Genomic DNA, 21,332 nt, shown 5'->3' on the forward strand with positions numbered 1-21,332 from the left:
ACGTGCGCCGAAGAAAGGGTGTTTACTCTCAAAAGTGAGATTTTTTAGGGCGAACGGTCGAAGTCGACCTGATAGACGCGACTTTTAGGAGAGGGAACGATCACGAAATCTTCCCTCTTGTGTTTATCACTCCATTCCCACGGAAACAGATAGGTCGTAGACGTGGCTCACGGACGAGGTATAGATGAGCCGCGGTGATGGATTGGTGAGTGGTGGGAGTTGTTTCACGGGATGTCGAGCTCTCCAGCGAAAGCCCGATTTCGCGGGTACCTAACAACTCAATTATTCCAATAATAACGCTCAGACATTGTTTTCAATGGTTTTATTAAAAAGAGCAACTGAGAAACTATCGCAGGGTGTACAAACCTCGATTTAGATTTTTTTAGAGTAACCGCCTTTCTTCGGCGCACGTAACACACACACACAGACAGACACACACAAATATTCCGTAATAATTAATATTTTTTAATTTACCTAGACTCGTTTTAAAGCTATTTTCCACATTATCACAACAGCTTATGATTATAAATTTAACAGAATTTCTCATTAAAGTGTGAGAACTAAACTATTTTTCCACAGTATCACAAAAGCGTCATGACCGTAAATCTAAAAAAAATATTATGACAGAGCAAAAACTTGAAGTTGTTTTATACTAATAAGATGTTTCGATACTGTGGAAAAATAGCTTTAAAATGAGTCTAGGTAAATTAAAAAATATTAGTTATTACGGAAGTTATTACATATTTAAGAGAACATTGAAATTTACACCATTTTCGCAATATCTACTCGAAAAACAGACAAATAGACTTCATCCTGAGTTCATTTTATACAGAATTTTGAGAGCATTTAAACCTTTAAGGAGCCAAAATTTTAGCTTTGACATAATTAAAATTAAGAGAAATTAATCAATTGTCAAAAAAGACGTGAACCCAAAGGTTTGACCGGTAGTCTATATATATATATATATTCCCATTTTTTTCTCTCAAAATAAAGATCAAGGTCTAACAAGGCGGCGCTTCTGCTACTGTTGCCAGGAGCATCAGAGGGTGCTCTGGCAGGTTCATCAACCACTATGATAAACAAAACGAATAAGTTTAAAAATCAGTTTAGCATATTTCGCACTTAATGGTAATCAAACAAATTCACAACATCTCCATGTTATTACACTGTCTTATTATAAAATTCATTCAATTGAGCATTTTACGAAATGCAATATTTCGTCTGAAAAAATAGGTGAAAAATATACTGCCCTCAAAAGAAAAAACTAAAAAAAGATCTGTCATGGTATGACAATTTATTTATAATTCCAGACTGACACATATAGACATATATGTATAATAAAAAATTGGTTAAAAAACTACCTCCATCAAAGAAAATGAATATATAATGAAAAATTTTGTTTTACAGACAAGCGCGCAATTTTGTCGGGAGTAGTTGCCTTTCCAGAAAATGACGCCCGCTATCGACATAATTCCGGTATATACATACATATAAACACACACACGCACATTTGTTTGTGTGTTTTTATGTTTCATAGTAGTATCTGTTACGTACCACCTACATATTTTTTATAATTATCCATATGAAAATCGATAGCAGAAGTTATATTTTATACATGTGTGTCATATGCGATATCGTAAGATTATCTTACATTATTACTAATCATATAAATCTGGGATGCGATTGAAATAGCATCCAGTTTCATAATCAGTAATGATGATACTAAGAGTAATTCTGCACATAAGATGCAGCCATGCGGATCTCTCATATCTTAAACGTTAAATACTTTATAAACAATATTTAAGCCGCCCCATTTTTAATCATTTTGAATGAACTGCGATTTTGTAAGATTTGTTTGGCCCCTGGCGAATCATCATGATCTAGACAAAAAATCATACCGACTGTACGTGAAACCAGAACCTCCACTTCGGCAAACGGCGAATCTACAGTAAGCGATCAGGGAAATCGTTAATTCATGAACATATATTTATGTGATAAAATCATCAATACTATGTGAAATTAATTCAAAAGATATCCCTTGCTAAAATTTGATTCAACAGATAAATAAGATTTAGTCACACTAAGCAACGTTTGGAGATTCAAAGATTCAGCGATTTCTGAACAGCAGAACTTTATACACAGAACAAATAAATCTTGGGTTAGCCTTTGTGGGAATCGATAGAAGTGCTAGTTGATTTCAAGATCACTGTCAGCTTGTTCTTCTTGCCCGCTCTCATCGTCCTCATCTTCTTCTTCTGAGCAGTACTGTGATGGCGGTGATAATGGATCTTCAGAGAGCGAAGTTTGAGAAGATGAAGGTGGTCGTGAGGCACCTTCTAATTTCACTTCAAAATCATCCATTGAAGTACTTGGACCGGGAATTGTTACGGGGATAAATTGATCAAGATCTCCGGATGCCATCTCTGTTGAAACATAAAATTTATTAGAATTTATTTACTCTTAACAGAACAAGCAGAATAAAATGTATTAATCAAACTTTAATATTAAAATAAGTGCCTTCCAGATAAATGTAGGACATTAAATCTAAAGTGTACTCGCTCGAAGTTAAAAGAAGGTGAATACTGATTAATATTGTTTAAAAACCGGCTGGCAAAAATGGACCCATTAATAACAAAAACAAAGACACAAAGCGGGAATCTATTTTTAACTGTACTGACTAGCATCGAAATGACCTTAGCGCACTAATTTGAGTCAGTGCTCGCTGAATTTACTACATTCAGTTAATGCTCACTGAATGCTTCAACTAACCATTAAACCTCATTTAGGGGGCAATGTAACCTAGAAAACACGCTAGAAAAAATCAATTCGTAATGCTAGCACAACGAATGATTATCGGGGGGCAATTTTTTTGCCTTAGAAGCTCAAATCCATATTCGAAGCGGAAAGTCCCTGTGGATCGTCAACACGTCCGGTTATTATACAAAATAACTTAAATATTGCATATTCAAATTCGTTTCTATAAAGGTAGAAAAATTGGGATAATTTTTATCCATCTTCTTCTCAGGGAAAGATGACCATTTTCCAAAATAATCGAACTGGTTGCCTCTACGATTTTTTGAGGTTGTCAAAGATCATTATTATTTTCGGGTATTAGAGAGGTAATGCGTTCGATTATTTTCTAATATGGTCCTGTTTCCCTGAAAATAAGACAGATAAATATTCCACCAATTTTTCCACCTTTAGAGAAACGAATCTAACTGCGTGCGTTTTTAAGGGGATGTTAGAATAAAAAGTTATCTGAGAGATCCGTTCAAAAAATCATAAGCGTATAAGCTTCTAGTATTTTTCAAAATTGTTAATGTTCCCATTTATAAGATTGACAAATATTCACAGAGTTTTTTCTGGTGAATTAGGACAGGTTTCAATTCATAAGCGTTGTTAGGGCGGGGCTAGATTATTAATCATTAGTCAGGAAAACCCCTACATAAGTCGAAGGGTTATATGTAAAATTTTACTTCGAAATTTTTTAAGACATTACTTTACATTTAATAGATTTTGCCTTCTTTTAGTGCTGTATGAAAAATTATTTTTTAATTAGATACATTTTTTATGTTTTTCAATAATTTTTCACAACTTTATACAAATTATCACTCCTATAACTCCGATGATTTTTTTAAAGGTTGCATCTTGGGAACCAATTGACATAATTTAATTTTCTTTGCAGGACCTTCTAGGGAAAACTAAACTCTTTTAAAATCCACAAATAAAATTTAAAAGTTAAAAACTACCAAAATGGCGTAATTTTTCGAAAAAAAAACTTAAATCAGATTTCTCAAAAAGGCAACCTTCGATTTTTTTGGGATTCTTTTATAGATTTATTGTAATATGATATAAATATCCTGTGATTTTCGCACTCGTTATACCTATTCCTTTTTGTAGAAAAACTCAATTTTTGTAAATCTGAAGTTAGTAACAAATGTTGTTGTGATAAAAAATCTATATATAAAAATCGATTTATTTGAGCAAGAGAAAAAAATGTACTGATTTCGTAACTGTTCACAAGAAAGTGATATACAGCAATTCTGGAGAACCGTTTGTACAGCTTCATGAGTTGGCTGTTTTATTAGGACTTTTTTCCCAGTAGGAAAATACATTCATGGGGAATAATTTTTCTAGCAACGTTTATGAGATTATGAATTTTCATGGGGTTATAAAACTGCATTTGACTAGGATGAAATATGTATTTTATACTTTTTAGTTCAATTAAAATTTATTTTTTATTCAGTCAATAAAAAAAACGTGGTTTAAAATTTTTTGTTATTTAATAGTAGATTATGTACCTAGGCTACCTATTTACTGCCGCAATGCATATGATACTTTATCTGAAATAGGTAGAATAAGAGCTCTTTTTCTGGAAAATGGCGCTTGATTGTACCGCATAAACACATGCGTGGGGTAACGTTAGAAGTCCAAAACCCACATCGTAGTTAAACTTAGGTTTAAAATGAATTCTTCTTTCACTTTTCTTAACTTCTCATTCACTTCTTCCTCCTTGCTGTTACTTTACGTGCCACTCGTCGCGGCACTTTACGTGCTCGTAGGCAGATAACGTGAGCTTCTTTTTCTTATTTCAGATGAATTATTTTTTTACTGCCTAATCTTGTATGCACTAATTTAACAATCAGTATTAGTCATCTTGATTAAATAATCACAAAAATACAGCAACTTTTAGATTCAAATTATTTTGTTTTCACTTAATCACGTCTACGTACGTACGAGCGAGCGAGTCTTCATAAGTATGCTATATATGCCTATATATATTGTATACTGCTGTTTGGAAGAGAAGTATCAGAATGAAAGATAAAGGAATCCAGAATAACTTCTATCCCCACTCCACTACTCTCCCTTCCATTCTGTGGTATACTTACGCAAAGGTACACGCTGCGCATCTCTCGTTCTCTCTCTCATTATTAAAGAAATATGACATTATTGTTGAATCTTACGTTTCTCAAAACTTTCATGTTTTTGATATTGCTTTCTTTAACTCTTCGGTAGCTTTAATTTGCTTCATTTTCAAAACTGCGGAACCATTGTATTATTGGAACCAGAAAACTATAGTAACCATGTTTCTGTTTATTTTTTACGGCTGCTTTGGAGATACAATATTTAAAGAATCTTCCATATTTATCGAAAAGTTGACGTTTCGTAGGGATGTTCCGCCTCGAATACGGATTTGAGCTTCGAAAAGAAAAAAATATCCACGATAATCGTTCGTTGCGTTAGAATTTCAAATTGATTTTTTCAATAACTTTCAATCATCATTTTCAATCAAAAACACAGAAAAATCTACTTGTATTTTTTGTCGTGGTATAAAATGTCGCTATACTCATAAAAAATTGCCTATTTGGAAGGGTGGTTATATACCGCCTGGCTGTTAGGGGGCCAGTTGTTTTCACGGAAAAGCATTCTAAAAGTAACTTTAAGTTGTTTAATTTTGGTTGGAAATATCTGCTTAACGAATTGAACCTTCATTTTGGGAACTTTAAGATGTGTATAAAAGGCTGACTCGATTGGGAAAATCCTACAAAAATTAGCTTGGCTACAACATTCAGGTAACCATACATACAGATATGTATACAGACAAACAGGCATCAGAAACCGACGACATTTTATAATGATACATGTATGAAGAAGGATTGATAAGTCGGCCTCGAATCCATTCTAATTCAATTTGGGATTGAGACATGGATTAAGATTTAATTTGCATGTTCTAATAAAGCCGAGTAAACTGAAGCATTATCATTCTGGTAGCGACTTCATATACATTATTTAATCAGTGAGAAAGTTGTATTGAACCACGGGGATCATTCAGTAGAGTGATCCTGGGTTTAAACCCAATGTCTAATGAGATATTAGAAAATCACAATTTGTCATCATTAATTATGAGCCGTGACACAATGGGTGATTCTGCTTAGCAGAATCACCTTTTCCCTACTTGACTCTATTTTAAATGAATGAATACAAAATATCGTAATGAGATAAGACAGCTTTCTTTATTTAATTTTATTTATTGGATGGGTATCTGTTCTAAAAAAAAGATATTTTAAATGAAACTATAAACCAAAAATCATTCTGGTTTGGAGCACTGGATTTTAATACTGTATATCTATGATAAAATTTACAGTTCTCGAGAATTATCAAAAGAAAAGAAAACTATTTTTCTTAATGAGCCTTACTCATGTTAAGAAAGGACAGAAACATCCAAGATAACGAAGATTTCATTCATAGGCATTCAAATCTAATATCAATGGATTTAAAGATTTATATTTCTTACTACGAAATGTCGACTCATTACTTGGAATCGAGCAAGAAATACCAAGAAGTAAACATGACATGACGCGCTGGATCACACAGCTGGTGTACGCGTACGAAGAGAAAATCGATAATAAAATATATGCACCTGAGACCCGGCCGGGCAAGGTACACGCTGACGCGCAAAGTGCAATCTTGAGAGTGAGATTCAAGTAGACTATACTTCCTTTCTATCTACCTGAAATAAATAGCTTATGCCACCACATATGTAGATTAGAAAACCTAGCAGAGTTGCTAATAGGAGAGAACCGCAGTCCTCCTAGAGCTCTGGGTTCTTCGAAAGCATCGCAAGAAAGAACGAGCTTTCTTGTCGGGAGCGGGTATTTAATGGGTTACCACTCTGGAAGTCAGGTAGGTCCCCACTCCGGTGCTACCTGGGCTACCTGTGCGCTCCACTGCCGGTGGTGTTTTTAAGAGAGTTTACCGCATACTACTTACTATGTTGATAAAATCTATCGCCATCTTATCGATTTGTGACACGCTACGTTCCTCAGAGATGAAACTCCACATCTGCCCCTTTTTTAAAATGTGACTTAAACTGGGTTTGTTAAGTGCGTCAAGTTTTGATTGTCAAATTTTTTTTAAAGCAGCGATTTCGCATTCAACTTATTTTAGGAAAGTAGATTAACTTTTTTTTTGTCTTATCACATAATTCGTTTTCTGAAATTTTCTTTTGTTTTTGTGTGATAAGTAATCACTTTTACATTTTTACTTACATAATAGTATTAAAGAAAGGTTTTTATTTCTAGAACAAATAATAAAAGGTAAACAGAGAATGAAAGAAAACAATTTTTTTGATCCTAGAGTACTTTAGAATCTATTTTATAATTTTTTGTTGTTGTGATTAGTTATCACATTTAAGGGCTGTTATTTTGCGTGCGATAATTTAACCGTAGCCGAGGTTGAAACGTCTATTCTGGCAGGCAATTGCTGTCCTGAGGACGTATTACACCTTGCAAGCAATGTCCTTAGTCACTTCTTTTCTGTGAGCCATTAGAAATGGTACGTTTTCGGTGGTAATATTTCTTGATATATTTTTTAAATATTTGTTGTCCGCGTGACCGCTTTTGACCTAATTTTGAAACGGATAAGTTGCGACGAAGGTGTGATTTTTCATGAATTAGTTTTTATTTATTCTTGCACAAGTCTTTCTGAACTGGTTGGTGACCAGAGATATCGCGTCAAGAGGAAATTAGGTCAAAAAACCTAGTCTTATACTCGGCGTTCGATTTCGCGTATTTGTCGAAACATAAAGTAATATCCTCATCGGGAGAAAATAATGGTTTGTCAAGCGAATCAGGTATTTTATTATCGCTTGTTGATTTAACAGAATTTTCTTTTTCTTGAAGAGAATACATGCTTTTATCAAGTCTACAGATATCACTTTTATTATCATCTTTCTCAGACTCAATTTGTGATTTAATGGTTAATGGTTGAGTCTTTGGTTTTTACTTTGTCAGCCGTACAATTTATTATTGGGAATTTTATTTGGTTTTTAAGGTTAACTGCAGCGAGAGCCAAAAGATCAGAATTGGATAAAAATTAATATACATGTAGTTTATGGTGCCTTACGCCACCTTATCGAATTCTAAAAAATTCATGTCGCTGGATGTCGAGTAATGAGTTTTCAAAGTAAAGTAGAAACACATGGGCTATTATGGCAGCACGTGGATTTTTGTTCCTTTCCCTCAAAAAAAATTATTCGATGTAATAGGATCGACGTAAAAATCAAATATATTGTAAAGTATGACTTTGAGATATAGTAGGCGAAGTTTCAAAAATGTTATTCGGCAGGAGAAAAGTTATCCGAGATTAAATTGGCGAATTCACGAAATTGGGCTCTTGTATTCGAGAATCATGGCAACGCTCATGGCTCGCTCGCTGCTGTAATGATACAGGCAACGAGTCTGAGTGAGCACGAAGCAGTAAGCATAAGAGCAAAAGAGATAGCGAAAGCGACATTGCCAAGAATTTCAAAGCACTATTTGATTCTTTTTAAACTTTAATTTTACTTTTATTTCAATTAAACATTGCACTCATAAACCCATTGGTACTGGAAAGAAATGATACTACCCTTGATAGAAATCCAATTTTAACTGACTTTAGAGGTCACTTGATATAATTAAAAATTTGAACAAGACCTTAGCGGCCATTTGAACAATCACTCGATCTTTGGATCTCACCGAGAGAACACGTATTCATAAGATGATAACACAAGTGTTCAGAGAACTATACCTTTAAAAACTATAATTTCTATGAAAACTATAATTGTCATGAAAAATATACGTCTTTGAATATACCCAACGTTCAATAAGAATTTGTATTTATTTTTCAGTTGTTTGAACGAATAAAAAGAGAGAAGCTTTGTTTCATTCATTATTCATAAGTGCACATTCGTAGTTTTACAAAAACAAAAAAATGATGTTATTACCTACAAACGGAGTAACTATGACTCAAAATTCGTTTGTTTTTCAGATTGCGGTTTGGCCATATATAAATGTTCTTAAAGCATATTCTGTAGATATCCTAAAAATGGCTTTTAGATAAAAAATATCCTTTAAAGTTATTATTAATCAAAGTTTGACCCATATTTCCACTCACGATGGGATAATTATGGGTTGAAACATTGATTTAGTAACATAAGTATGTAAACTTTTTTTTCATGGCTCCAGTTCATATTGAAATCTTGGTTTGGATATTACAGAGTATGTTTTTACAAATAATTTTTCATTTTAACTAGACTAAAGAATACCCAGGTGTCAATAGAAAAAATGTTTTGCACAAAGGTTATAGAAAAGGAGAATCTTTAAAAAATTTGTTTTCAGTATTTTTAATAATTTTTCATTTAGTTAATATTATTTGTAATATGGTCTCTGAAAGGTCCGCTATCACAATTATGAATTGGAAACACTAGTTATTGTGAATGTGCTAGAAAGATTTAGAGTATATTTGTTAGAGATTCCTTTTATAATTGACACTGATTGTAACGCGCTTAAAATAACCTTAGATAAGAAAGAAATAAACTCGCGAATCAAACGATGGGCGCTGGTTACATTCATTATGGCGCGCTTACAAAAATTATATCTGACAGAGGTTCTTGCTTTTCGTCAAAGGAGTTTGACGATTTTGTATCAAATTTAGAAATTCAACACATTCGGGAAGCTTTGGCAACACCGCGAAGTAACGGACAAGTAGAACTTGTCAATAGGTTTTTTCGTTCGACTATGGCAAAAATGGACAATCCTACTAATTGGGTACTGAAAAATAGCGAAGTACAATTTGTAATCAATAACGCGATGAATCGTCGCATTCCTAATTATCTTACTGCAAAACATAGAATATTATTTAAGCATTATCTAAACACATAATTATTTTAAATTTTTTAATGAACTTTGAAAACGAAAATCGTAAGAATCAGTCGAAAGTTGATGGAGCTACCATGGATTGAATCAATACGACGGACAGGCAACAACATGGTCACATTACTGCTACGATGGGCGTAGAGATTGTATGGTACGGTTGCATGCTCTATGGTGCGAGAATCACACAGAGGTAAGAGGTTTTGCTATGTGGCTAAAGTGATTAAAGCTCTTCATGGTGGAAGAAAGCTTTGGTTGATGATAACTGGGAGAAGAATCCATCTGTGGATTATAAGACTAAAAAGAACATGCATCGACTCAGAACGCAAATAGGTTATGAAAGACAGCATGCTACCTGTATTCAGTGTGTGGTTGATTAGAAAGCATCTAGAAGATGATTCGCCGTCATGGTCTAGTGCTTCGCACCCTTATTAAGAACATGACATCACACACTTAAGGGCATGTGATACTTAGAAAATTGTCGATTTTCCCAGTTTTAGTTTCCCCCGGCTTTTTTTCTAGGATAAGAAATATGTTGCCTTTAAAATCTGGGAAATGATGGCGAACATGCTAACGGACGTCCCCACACACTTTTTTTGTGTTTTTTTTTAATAAAAATTTTTTGATATTGCTAACAACCTGCGTGTATATTTCGAGGTTATGTGTGTTACAATTCATCCGAGCGTTACTTCCAAACTACAAAATATTTTTGGCCGAAAACTTTGGACTTACAAATAAACATAGGAACTAATCACCCGGGACTAACCTTCTTTGCAGGCAATCAAAAAAGCTTATTTCATAAATAATTTCCAGATTATCGAAAAGGCAGAGATGGAAAACGACGTAACCTCAAAATAATGCATATGCACAAAATTTTTATTTAGCACAATAAATTTTTTTGTTATTATCCCTCAAAAAAGAGTCCGGGGACGTCCGTTATGATATTTTATAGCATCTCCGAATTCACTTTTTAAAAATTTTCATTTTTGTGGAAAAAAGCCGGGGAAACTGTAAGTATCACATACCCTTAAGAAGTTAAAGCTGCTAACCATGAGGTAGCAATGTTGATAAGATTTGGTTGTTATCTAATGTTAGGAGATCTGTTAGGAAAAGATTCAAGTCGACTCAATTAAAATTCTCAATGGATATAAAAATAAACCTCGTAACAGAAAATTTGATAGGCAATTTTCGTATTAAAACGGAATAACAAATAATCTGTTTGAATCAGTGAAATATAATCAGTCTCAAAACATTTTAAATACGATAGCTATATCTACATAATTCTAAATCAATCCTTCGTCCACGAAAATAGTTCAATCCGATCCAATCAAACTGAAACCGACTTTTGTGACAACAAAACCATTCTCTTGCAATTAGACTAATTTCAATCTTTACGAAACAAAATCAATCCGATGAAATCTGACTGACACTTACTATTATGAAGAAAATATGTTTCGTTTCTTGATTCGGAATGACGTGGAAGGACAACGGATTTAGGCGAAATGAAAACTTTGTTTAGACAAATGTGATATCAATTGGAATTAATTCGGAATGAAAAAGGTTTAGAAGGAATGGAAGCTTTGTTCGTAATGGTCTTCTCCAGGCAGCGCCTTTTTCGATAAGTGTGTTCACCTTTCACTAGCTAAAGATTCATTAAGTGAACGAGACGTCGTTAAAAATAGCCGTCAATGCGTTTCAAATATCTTTCTTGGCAAGCCGTAAGGGCGTGGCTTAAACAAGCGGGCGTTTTCTGAGGACCACGGTTTTTCGATTCGGATTCATTTTGAATAAAGAAAATTCAAATGGTTTCAATTCCATTCCGAAACTTTCGATACGACAAGGAAAGAAGAGTTACTCCGACAGTAGTGCACAACCCTCATGGTTACGAATAATGACATTCTCTTCCGAACTACCCCTTTATAGAAACCTTTCATGAAATTTTTGTATGTCTCTTTCGGTACCAATGATTCCAAAAACGTCCGTATAGATTAACCATCTAGAGGGTTCTGCGGAACCTTTCCTGCACCAAATATACACGTTTTGGGGTTTAGCGGCATTAGCTAATTTTTTGATGTGTTTTAGTTGAAGCAATTCCAACTAAAGCCTTCCTTCACAAAAACATAATGGGTCAATTCACAATATTTTGTTTGAACAGAAGCAAACGTTTCTGAGTAGTTTAAAATGTTTTGATAGTATTTTTCAATGATCAAATCAATGAAGCTAATCATCTATAAAATCTAAGAATTCATGTCGAGTGCGTACTGTGAAGTTTGGGCGCTTAGCATTTCCTACAGATACTTTTCAAATTTAATATGTTGCAATATATCGTAGAATAACACTTTCGGGAGTTTAATTTTAATGTCTCTCAGTGTCTGCTGATGCTCACGTAAAAATTATTATTATCAATACTTAAAAATATTAATGGAGTTTAATTTGTGGGCTATTATTAATTACGAACAGAAGTTTTATATATGTAGAATTCCATATCAAAAGGCCCCTTATGTCCGGCTATGTTTAATAGACGTAGGTTATAGACCTAAAAAAGACGAGTAAAGAATAACTCCTTCTTATGGTTCAAAATGAACTGGACAAGGTAGAAGCTCTAAAAAAGAAACTAAAGGAGAAGGTACCCCAAGCGACTACATCTCTCCTTGTCTACATATATCATGGGGTTGAGAACAGAGGAGAGTGTCCGAGTAAATTCCAGACATAGTACGTGTTTTAATTTTCGTCGTCAAACCAAAAATATCCCCACATCTAATTGATGCACGGAAATGATTTTTGTACCAATTAATTCAGCAAGGATGATATTATCACTCTAACCTCAAATATAAAACATAAATATCTTCTAAACTAGATCCGGCCACAAAGGCACTTTTCATATGGAAGTTTACATGTTTTTTATGAAAAATGAATGAAACTACAGTAGACTATACGACACTTCGTTTCCCGATTTCTCCTTCGTTCGCTTACCCTCACTGCTTGTATCATCTCACGCACACGCATACGCGACCGGCTACGCGTACTGTGCTGAACGCGACTTGACGCAGTAGAGAGGGTTATCTGACACTTCTTGTTCGCTTCCCCTACAGCCCCGAAAATGAGAAGTGTCGTAGAGTCTACTGTATATTGAATCTAACATCTGGAAAATAGTACGAAAAATATGTATAAGAAGCTGATTTTATGATTTTTATTTTAAACTTCTCGAAGATAGAATTTTGTTATTGTTATATAAGAGGCAGAATGTCCAATATAACGTAAGCCGGAATCTGAACATTAACATTTTTAATTATTAATAACTAGAATCTCCACTTGCACGTCAGCAGACACGGAGAGACAGTATGGTCAAAGAGGCAGTACCTTATGTCGTGTAAAAAGCCATGAAACAAATTTAGGTAATATAAATAATACTATAAAGCTAAAATCTCGAAAGTCTTCTTCTGCGATTTATTGCGATATATAGAAATTTACAAGCGCCTGTAGTGAACCCTAAGAGCGCTAGACATTAATTCTTAGTTTCTAGACGATGATCTGGTTTGATTTTATTATTAAAAACTACTTCCAAAACTCTTTTAAGCTACTGTGAAACGATTTTTCTGTTTTGACAGACGAATACTTTACTCAGAATTGCTTCAACTATAACATATCCAAAAATTAGCTAATTTCGCCGAAACGCAAAGAACCCGGAGAGAATCGCCCCATTATCTCCCCCTTTTCTTCAGGCCAGCATTTTAGTCAATTTATATTATTAGCATTCATATCATGCATTGTTATTGAAACATACGTATTTTCACTGTCTTGTTTTTCGAATGGGATTGTTTTCAGCCGTTGAAGACAATAGAAAATGGAAGTCACCTGAAATGTTGAAAAAATTCTTAACAATGTTTTTAAAGTGCCGTGGAAATTTTTGTGTCAAATACATTTTGATTTTTACAGGTAAGTTAGAAACATGGGTAACATAACCACGCTTTGTGCTTTGTTCGAATGGTTTTCATGTGTCAGGTTGATGTTGTGTATTGCTCTGTTAAACCTACGCCGTCTTTGTTATTTTTACTAACTCCGCCGTCCGAGTAGGTCACCTGTGTCTCCCCGTCCTTCACCAATACAGTTTGCAATAAAAAAATAATTTGAAAATTCTAAGTTATTATTCAGATCCTCTATTTTACTATTCAATTGTTTTTGAATATTCAAAAAAAATTTCCTGTTTTAAATAATTCTTTCTTACCAATAAAAATCGACCTCTAAAAATCGCCTGTGTCCCGTGTGATCCACAAGGGCGGCGGAGGGTTAAGAGTAGGCTATTTAAAATATAAGTTAAGAACAAGCACGAAAAGAAATTTTCACTACAGTGGTTTAATTAAAAGAGGAATTGTGAGTTGTTACGCAGAGATGCTTCGGTATAAAAATTAAGAAAAAGGATCAACAATAAAATGTATTTATAAAGAATGTAAACATAGTTTCAAAGCATCAAAACAAAACTTATCGATTTTATTGTGGATACTTTTTTCTTAATTTTTATAATGAAGCATCTTTACGTCGAAACTCATCATTCATCTTTCAATTCAACCACTGCAGTACACATTGCGTTCCGTACTTGCTCATTAATTAAAATTCCTTAATAGTCTATTCTTAATCGAGTAATACACAACTATCAATTTGACAAATGAAAACGATGACAACGTGTAAAAATCAAAATATATTTGACACAAGAAATTCCTCGAAACTTTAAAAACATCATTGAGAATTTTTGTCAAAATTTGATGTGAATTCTCTTTTCTATTATCTAATAAAACATTTTTAGTTATGTCCATTTAAAAATGCCGCATTGTGCCTTTAGATGTAGGTCGTTCCCGCATGAGTTGGACAAGTAGAAAGTATGTGTGCTAAATCCTCGGGGTGTGCATTAGGGTGGAGCGAAAAAATAAAAAGTCGGCTTTTCAAAACAGCTGACTGCGGAAAGGTTGTGAACCGACGTACCTAAGAACATATTAAAATTTCAGCCCGATCGAATAATATCTTCTGCTTCCGAAAACTCCTAAAAAATGTGTAATTTTACGAAAAATTGCATTTTTTGCTAAAAAATGTTAAATGTTAATAAAATTTATAAATTACATGTATAAGTACATTTTGATGCTAAACGATGTTTTTTGTGATTAAAAACACATGTGTAGACCGTTACACACGTGCCTGGCAATAGTGGAACAACAAGACAAGCAACAGTGGAGCAACAGACAGGAGACTATTCGGAGAACGACAGTCTATTTTGGTAAAGATATTCACAACTACGATTTGTTGTCTATTTAGTAAGACTAACATTTTATTCCTACGCCGCTTAAACTCATTCTTCCCACTCCTTGCTGTCCCCTCCCCACTCCCACTCCTTGCTGCCACGCCGCGGCGCCGGTCCGGCGGCTTCATTCGTTGCGTGTTTTGGTTCTGTTAAGGCACGTCGAAACCTGTCGGGACAAAGCTGGAGCACGAAGCTTTTTGTAGGGTAGCGGGTGGCATCCTTTTTCGTTTGTGATATTTGTGATATTCGTTGTCTTCCTAGTGTACTCTGTCTCATTTGTTTATATTGGGCTTAGAGTACACGTTTTGTTCCTAAAATTTTTTATTTGGCGCTTCTGTCATATTCTTGTTGCTGTATCCTTCTCTTTCATACTTCTGTTCAATCTGGTGTTGCTAACTGGTGGCAGGTGTAATTTCCTTCGCTTCTCTGCATTTATTCATAGTAGCAATGGCAACTTCGTCGAAGTTTAAAAGTCGTTCGACGTTCAACTGCCCTCTGTTTGGTGGTCCAAAAGAACCGTCTTCTTTTAAACTTCCCACGTATGAAGATGTTATCGAAGGCTGTGCTTTCGAAAGGCAACACTAAGCTCCCGAAGAGGGAAAGAAAGAACCCTTGTTTTCTGACATTACTGAGAACATAGCTAAGGAGATTATTTCCGTGTAAGAAAAAGCATCAATATCACATGTTACGCATAAAAGAGTTGTACAAATGTTAAAGGCTTATCATGTAAAATATAAAACCATCATGAAGTCACATAGCAAATGTTTAAACTTTACTTTATGCTCTTGTACCAAAGAGAGCAAAGTTCCACAGAGAGAACACGCGTTTCTTATTGATCAGAGAACAGTCCGAAAAATGGTAATCGGTACTCTTGACAAAGAAACAACAGCTGCTCTTCAAAAGAGGGAGGCTAAGAAAATACAGGAAGCTGCCCGACTTCCAAAGTTGTGAGATGGTACTTCCAGAGGCAGGGAAGTAGATTTGCCAGCCGATGAGAATAGCAATCATGGTAGTATTGTGTGTCCGACCAAGAGTGATACTAACAATGATGATTTTTCCCCATCGACTTCAAAAGGGCAGCAACTGTCTTCCTCTCAAAATCGTTTAGTTCTTTCTAAAACAACTCTAGTCAGCGATAGGTACAGCTTGTCGGACAGATCCGTCGCTGCCATAGCCTCAGCTGTCTTGCAGGATGTTCGTTTGGTGTCCGAGAATAATTTTACAAACGTCATTGATAGAAATAAGGTTAGGCGGGAACGTTTAAGGGTGAGGAGAGAAATGAGAGAGATCTCTGCTGAGAGTATTGAAACACCTTTTTTGGGGTTGTATTTTGACGGGCGCAAAGACAAAACCCTTATCTTAGTAGAAGAGGGAAACAAACAATACCGCAGATCTGTCCAAGATCACTATTGTACGAGAGCCAGGATCATTATACTGGGGACATATTAACTCCTACTTCAAGCAAAGCCGTCTTGATCTCCACGGGTCTGACTGAATTTCTCGAGGCTAAGACCGACAACATAGACTTTAACAATATATCAGCTTATTAATACAAATACAGGACACGTGGGAGGAGTTATTCGTCTTATTAAGGAAAAATTAAATCGCCCATCACAGTGGCTGATTTGCCTTCTTCATTGCTATGAATTGCCTCTTAGACACCTATTTAACTTACTTGATGGCGAGAGTACTGGCCCTTCAAGTTATAAGGGGCCTGTCAGCCAGCAATTATCAAAGTGCACTTCTTTGCCCGTAGTTGAATTCCGACCAATCTCCTCAAACGTTCAAAACTTCACTTTAACTGATCTCACTACCGATTAATAATACCTCCTCGACATGATCCATACCGTCGAAATTGGAGTTTACCCCGAGGACCTGGCCAAACGCGATCCAGGCCATATTTCTCATTCGCGATGGCTGCCTACAGCCAAAAGAATTTTTCGAATGAACGTAGGAATATCAAATCCATCCCCAGAGGTGGTATCACTTGTGAATTATGTCATGAAAGTATATGGCCCAGTTTGGTTTCTAATCAAAAGCGACCCATTTTGCACAAAAGGTGCCAGGCATGTGTGATCTCTGATTCGATACTCGCGGTTTTTCCCTGAAGAGCAGAGGAAAGTTGTTGATAGGGTGATTCAAACAAACGGCATTTTTTGCCAACCAGAAAACTTTCTGCTTGCAATGATCTCTGACGAGAGGCCCCATGTCAGAGAGCTTGCAAAACGTCGCATTTTAAAATACAGAATGTCTGAAATACAGGATGGGACAATTAGGCCTAGGTCTTTTAGAGTTCCTAAGATTGATTTTGATGCACCTGATTACATTGATCTGATATCTTGGACTGGGATCTCCACCACTGAGCCGCCTCTGTTGGTACACACGCCGATACGTCCAGGTTGTCACGGATGCAGCCACTCATGTCTGTGGGGAGGAACAGCGATATGGTTTGATACTCGTGAAATTGACTTCGCGGTCACAAATGCCGATTTGGAATACAAAAAACCAATACAGGTTCTAAACAGGACATTTATGAGTACTCGTGATACCGAAATGGTGTTTGATTACAATGCCATTCAACGGCATTTAAATTTCACCGTTTTGAGAATCCGTGTTAACAACTGTTAACTTACACTATGCTAATGGGTGGTAGGTTGGGTGCATGGTGTGGGAGGAACTCGGAGTACAGCCACCTTCACGTGGTGAGTTCTGAGTCACTGCATCTTTGAATTCTGTGAGCCGAGAGCTGTACAAATGTAATACTAGAAATTACTAATGAAAAAAAGTAAAATCCTTTCTTAGCTTATAATATGGTCTGATTTGGGCTGGGCAACACATTAAATACAGCATACTAGACTTGTTCAAACATAATATACAGGTAGCTTTACCACGAAAAACATTGTTTAACATAAAAATGTAGCCGACTTTTCATTCTTTCACTCCACCCTAGTGTGCATGGCACGCCCTGCAGCTATCATCGGGAATGTCTTGACTCAAAATGTGGCGACAAGTGGAAATGACACTGTCTTGATATGCCAAAATAAAACCCTCAGTATCACACTTCAATCCCGCTTAAAATGGTAATTTTGCATAACTATGGAAAAAGGAGCGCATGCGCAGGCTGTTACAGGGCTTGTACTGTCATTGTTTCGGAGCATCGATTACGTTGCAACTTTTTCAGATAATTAAAAAATATATAGAATCGTAAACCCATAATAACTTGCATTGTGGATCAAAAGTTTAAATTTGTACCATTGTTTTCGTGAATACTTACGTTCAACGTATTTCTCCAAAGATTTAGGAACCATTAATTTAGCCTTTTGCATATCTTCACTTGAACATTCTCCTTTATCCAAACCTAAAACCAAATATATAATTAAATATCTGAAAACATGTCTTACTGATTTCTAAAAACTGATTAAGAACATTGTAGTTACCAAAAGCTAGACCCATTCGTTTGAGGACCTCAATATCGTCATGAATCTCAAATTTGTCGTTAAAATTAAACAGGTACTCAGTTCTGTAAGTCATTTTTTTTTTAATTACAAGTTAAACATAGGTTAACCCGTAGACGCCGAGCGTCCAGTTTTCTGAACAACACTTTTAATTTAAAAAACTATCATCTAGATTTTTGTAAAACCTTTATAGGAGTTTTAATTGATGCTCTTTTCGAATCTGAAGTCAGTAGCGTAACATTTAAGAGGCATTCTTTTAAGTTGCTGAAATAAAAATATTAGGTTCGAACTGGGACAATGCGCAATCCTATTGGATGGTATTTTATGAACCAAAAATTTTGTAAGAAAACATATTTATCGAGATAGAAAGGGTGTATTTTGTTTTGTGCAGATACTATCAATTTTGGTAACTTTAAGTCTATTAATATTAATGAAAAAAATCACACCACAGCTTCTATGGAGATGTTAATGCCCTTCTATTGATTGTACGTTTTTTTTTTTAAATACATCTTTGCCCTTTTGTAAATTAAGCTCACAGCTATTAAAATAGTTATATTTCTGGAAACAGACATTCTCGGCAAAAAATATACCCGGAGCTGTTATTAATGAATAAATGCATAACCATACAATCATTTTTGAACCTGAAAGTGCTTAAATGTTTAAAAATTAAATTCAACAAGTTATCGCACATAGAAAAACTTTACACGCATTAATATAAAAAAGAATTTAAAAATTATGCTTTTTACTGCTTTCCAGAATTACGTGTAGAGCTTTCCTGCGAGGAATCATATAACAAAAGTTTAAAAATTTTTTAACTTATTTTGTATAAGATTAAATCAGACTGAGTTTAAATTCTTTTAACTACTTTTTTTTTAATAAATATTATTTTGTAAAGTCCCCGCAAGTAGAGTTGGCCGTGTAGAATTTTCAAATGTGAATTTTAATAATCAGATAATAACCAGACAATTATTAAAAATATCAACTGTTTTGAACAAAAAAATTATTGATCTACTTTTTATTGATATACACAGGGTTACAACTAAAGGAAACAGATGGTATTCGTGGAAAATACAATCCATCCAACAAGACTAAACTTTGCCCTAATTTAAGCCCATTTAATTTAGAGGTTAGGGCAGTTAAGAAATTATGACCCTGTAAAGAGTGAAATCGATATGACCGCTGCATAAATTTCTAAAAATAGCAACTATTAAATAGAGGATCCTCGAAGTCGAAATACTCTGAAAACAAATTTACGATTATACATTACTGTTCTTAGATTCAAATTCAGCTATATAAAAAGCATATAAAAACTAACTTTAAGAAAATGTCATATTTTCAGAAATCGCCCGGCGTATATAGGTTAATAATGACGTCGGTGTAATGTTTAAGCAACAAGTAAAATAACCTTCACAACACCAGAAAATACCATATTTAACCTGAAAACAATTTAGGAATATTTTGCAAAAATATGAAAATATATAGAGTTATAGTCGGAGGGAAGAAGCGCTAGTGGTACTAATTGTAAATGAGAAGGACATCAGTAAAAATCTATAAAAAACGTCAAGTTGGGTTTAAGTTTTATCTAATAATAAGGTGCTATAGTTACGTGACGAGTGAGACCAATCTTGCCACATTCTTGGTGACCTAAAAAAGAGGTACGTGGTGGATCCTGGTGGTCAAACTTTCCACAAAACATTTTCAAATCTTTCTCACGCGTAGCACAACTTTCGACGCTTGTAATTAGAAAAGTGAGGAGGATAGATGTCGCAATAAATTGTTATGTTAGGCAAGCACAGCGGGAGCACAGCAAAGCATGTGGCGAAGAAAACGCAGGTAAGTCATAGTGAATGACAGGATCGTACGGGTGTGCACAAAGCTCGAAACTGAGAGACGAGTCCATTTTTGTTTGTTAAAGTCGAATCGAGTTGGAGCTGACTCGAATATTTAAGTGTTCAAAAGTTCATAACTTTGAAATTTGAAGAAGTGACATTGTGTTAATCAACAGTTTCATGAGATACATTACCAGGAGGTTTTCAGATTGCTGAACACAAAGTTAAGCTGAAATGTTTTTAAAAATCCACATTTTTGATCAAAAATCATTTTAGAACTCGAAACTTCACGGTACCTTGATACTGTTTAAGTGCCTGAAAGTTTCAATTACTCGCGAACGCACATACAATCCTTAAGGTTTTTAGAAAGCAACGCAAGTTTACAAATATGAAATAGTTCACTATTTACAGGTGGTATTTCACAAACCTATCAAGATTCACTGAGACCAATCTTCGCCAAGTATTAAAAATGTAGAAAAAGATTCAAAATACTCATACGAGAAGAAAAATCTGCCATAAAAAACAAAATTTGAAAATGGAAAAAAATCGGTAGCGGAAATTATTATCTGTAAAGTAAATGATTTTGAATACTAAAGAGGAATATCTATGGGGCATTATTCCTCAACTGCCCCAACTCAAAAAGTCATGTTTTTCGATTGTCTCTAAATTCTGGGAATATGTTTGCCTACCCAACAGTAGTTAATCCACAAACTTATAGACCATGATTACCAACCCTCCCCAAGTGAGGGGGGGTTGAATTTTCAACCCCAATGCCTGCAGGGGTACTTTCAAACGCCTGTAACTTCCTTTCTAATTACGCGATTTAAAATTTTTATGAGGGTTTTGGAAAGTGATTTTTACACGCTTTCATCCTATTTTATTATTTATAAAAAAAATGGTTTAAGCAATTTTTTCAATAAATCAATTGTTTATTTAACTTTTTTCGCAATTTAGGCATCTACGATTTCTTTTAAATAGTCTCAAAAGAAAGCTTGACTTTTTTACTATGAAAAATGTCTAATAAGAAAATGGACAAATTGAAATTCATTGAGTTACAGAGCCGGTT

The 21,332-nt window shown here is 34.8% G+C and overlaps 1 protein-coding gene across 1 annotated transcript in view; it reads right to left on the reverse strand.

Moving 5' to 3' along the window:
• Positions 1 to 1,277: 1,277 nt before the first annotated feature.
• LOC117179428 (transcription factor Dp-1) overlaps positions 1,278 to 21,332 on the reverse strand; it is a 175,240-nt gene continuing 155,185 nt past the window's right edge. The window contains exons 8-10 of the mRNA XM_033371200.1: positions 18,420 to 18,502; positions 18,257 to 18,340; positions 1,278 to 2,423 (exon numbers count right to left, since the gene is read on the reverse strand). Coding sequence (XP_033227091.1) covers positions 2,188 to 2,423; positions 18,257 to 18,340; positions 18,420 to 18,502 — 403 coding nt within the window. The 3' untranslated portion in view covers positions 1,278 to 2,187. The remainder of the gene's footprint in view (positions 2,424 to 18,256; positions 18,341 to 18,419; positions 18,503 to 21,332) is intronic.

The sequence above is a fragment of the Belonocnema kinseyi genome, chromosome 9 (assembly GCF_010883055.1).
Source record: "Belonocnema kinseyi isolate 2016_QV_RU_SX_M_011 chromosome 9, B_treatae_v1, whole genome shotgun sequence".
Lineage (NCBI taxonomy): Eukaryota > Metazoa > Arthropoda > Insecta > Hymenoptera > Cynipidae > Belonocnema > Belonocnema kinseyi.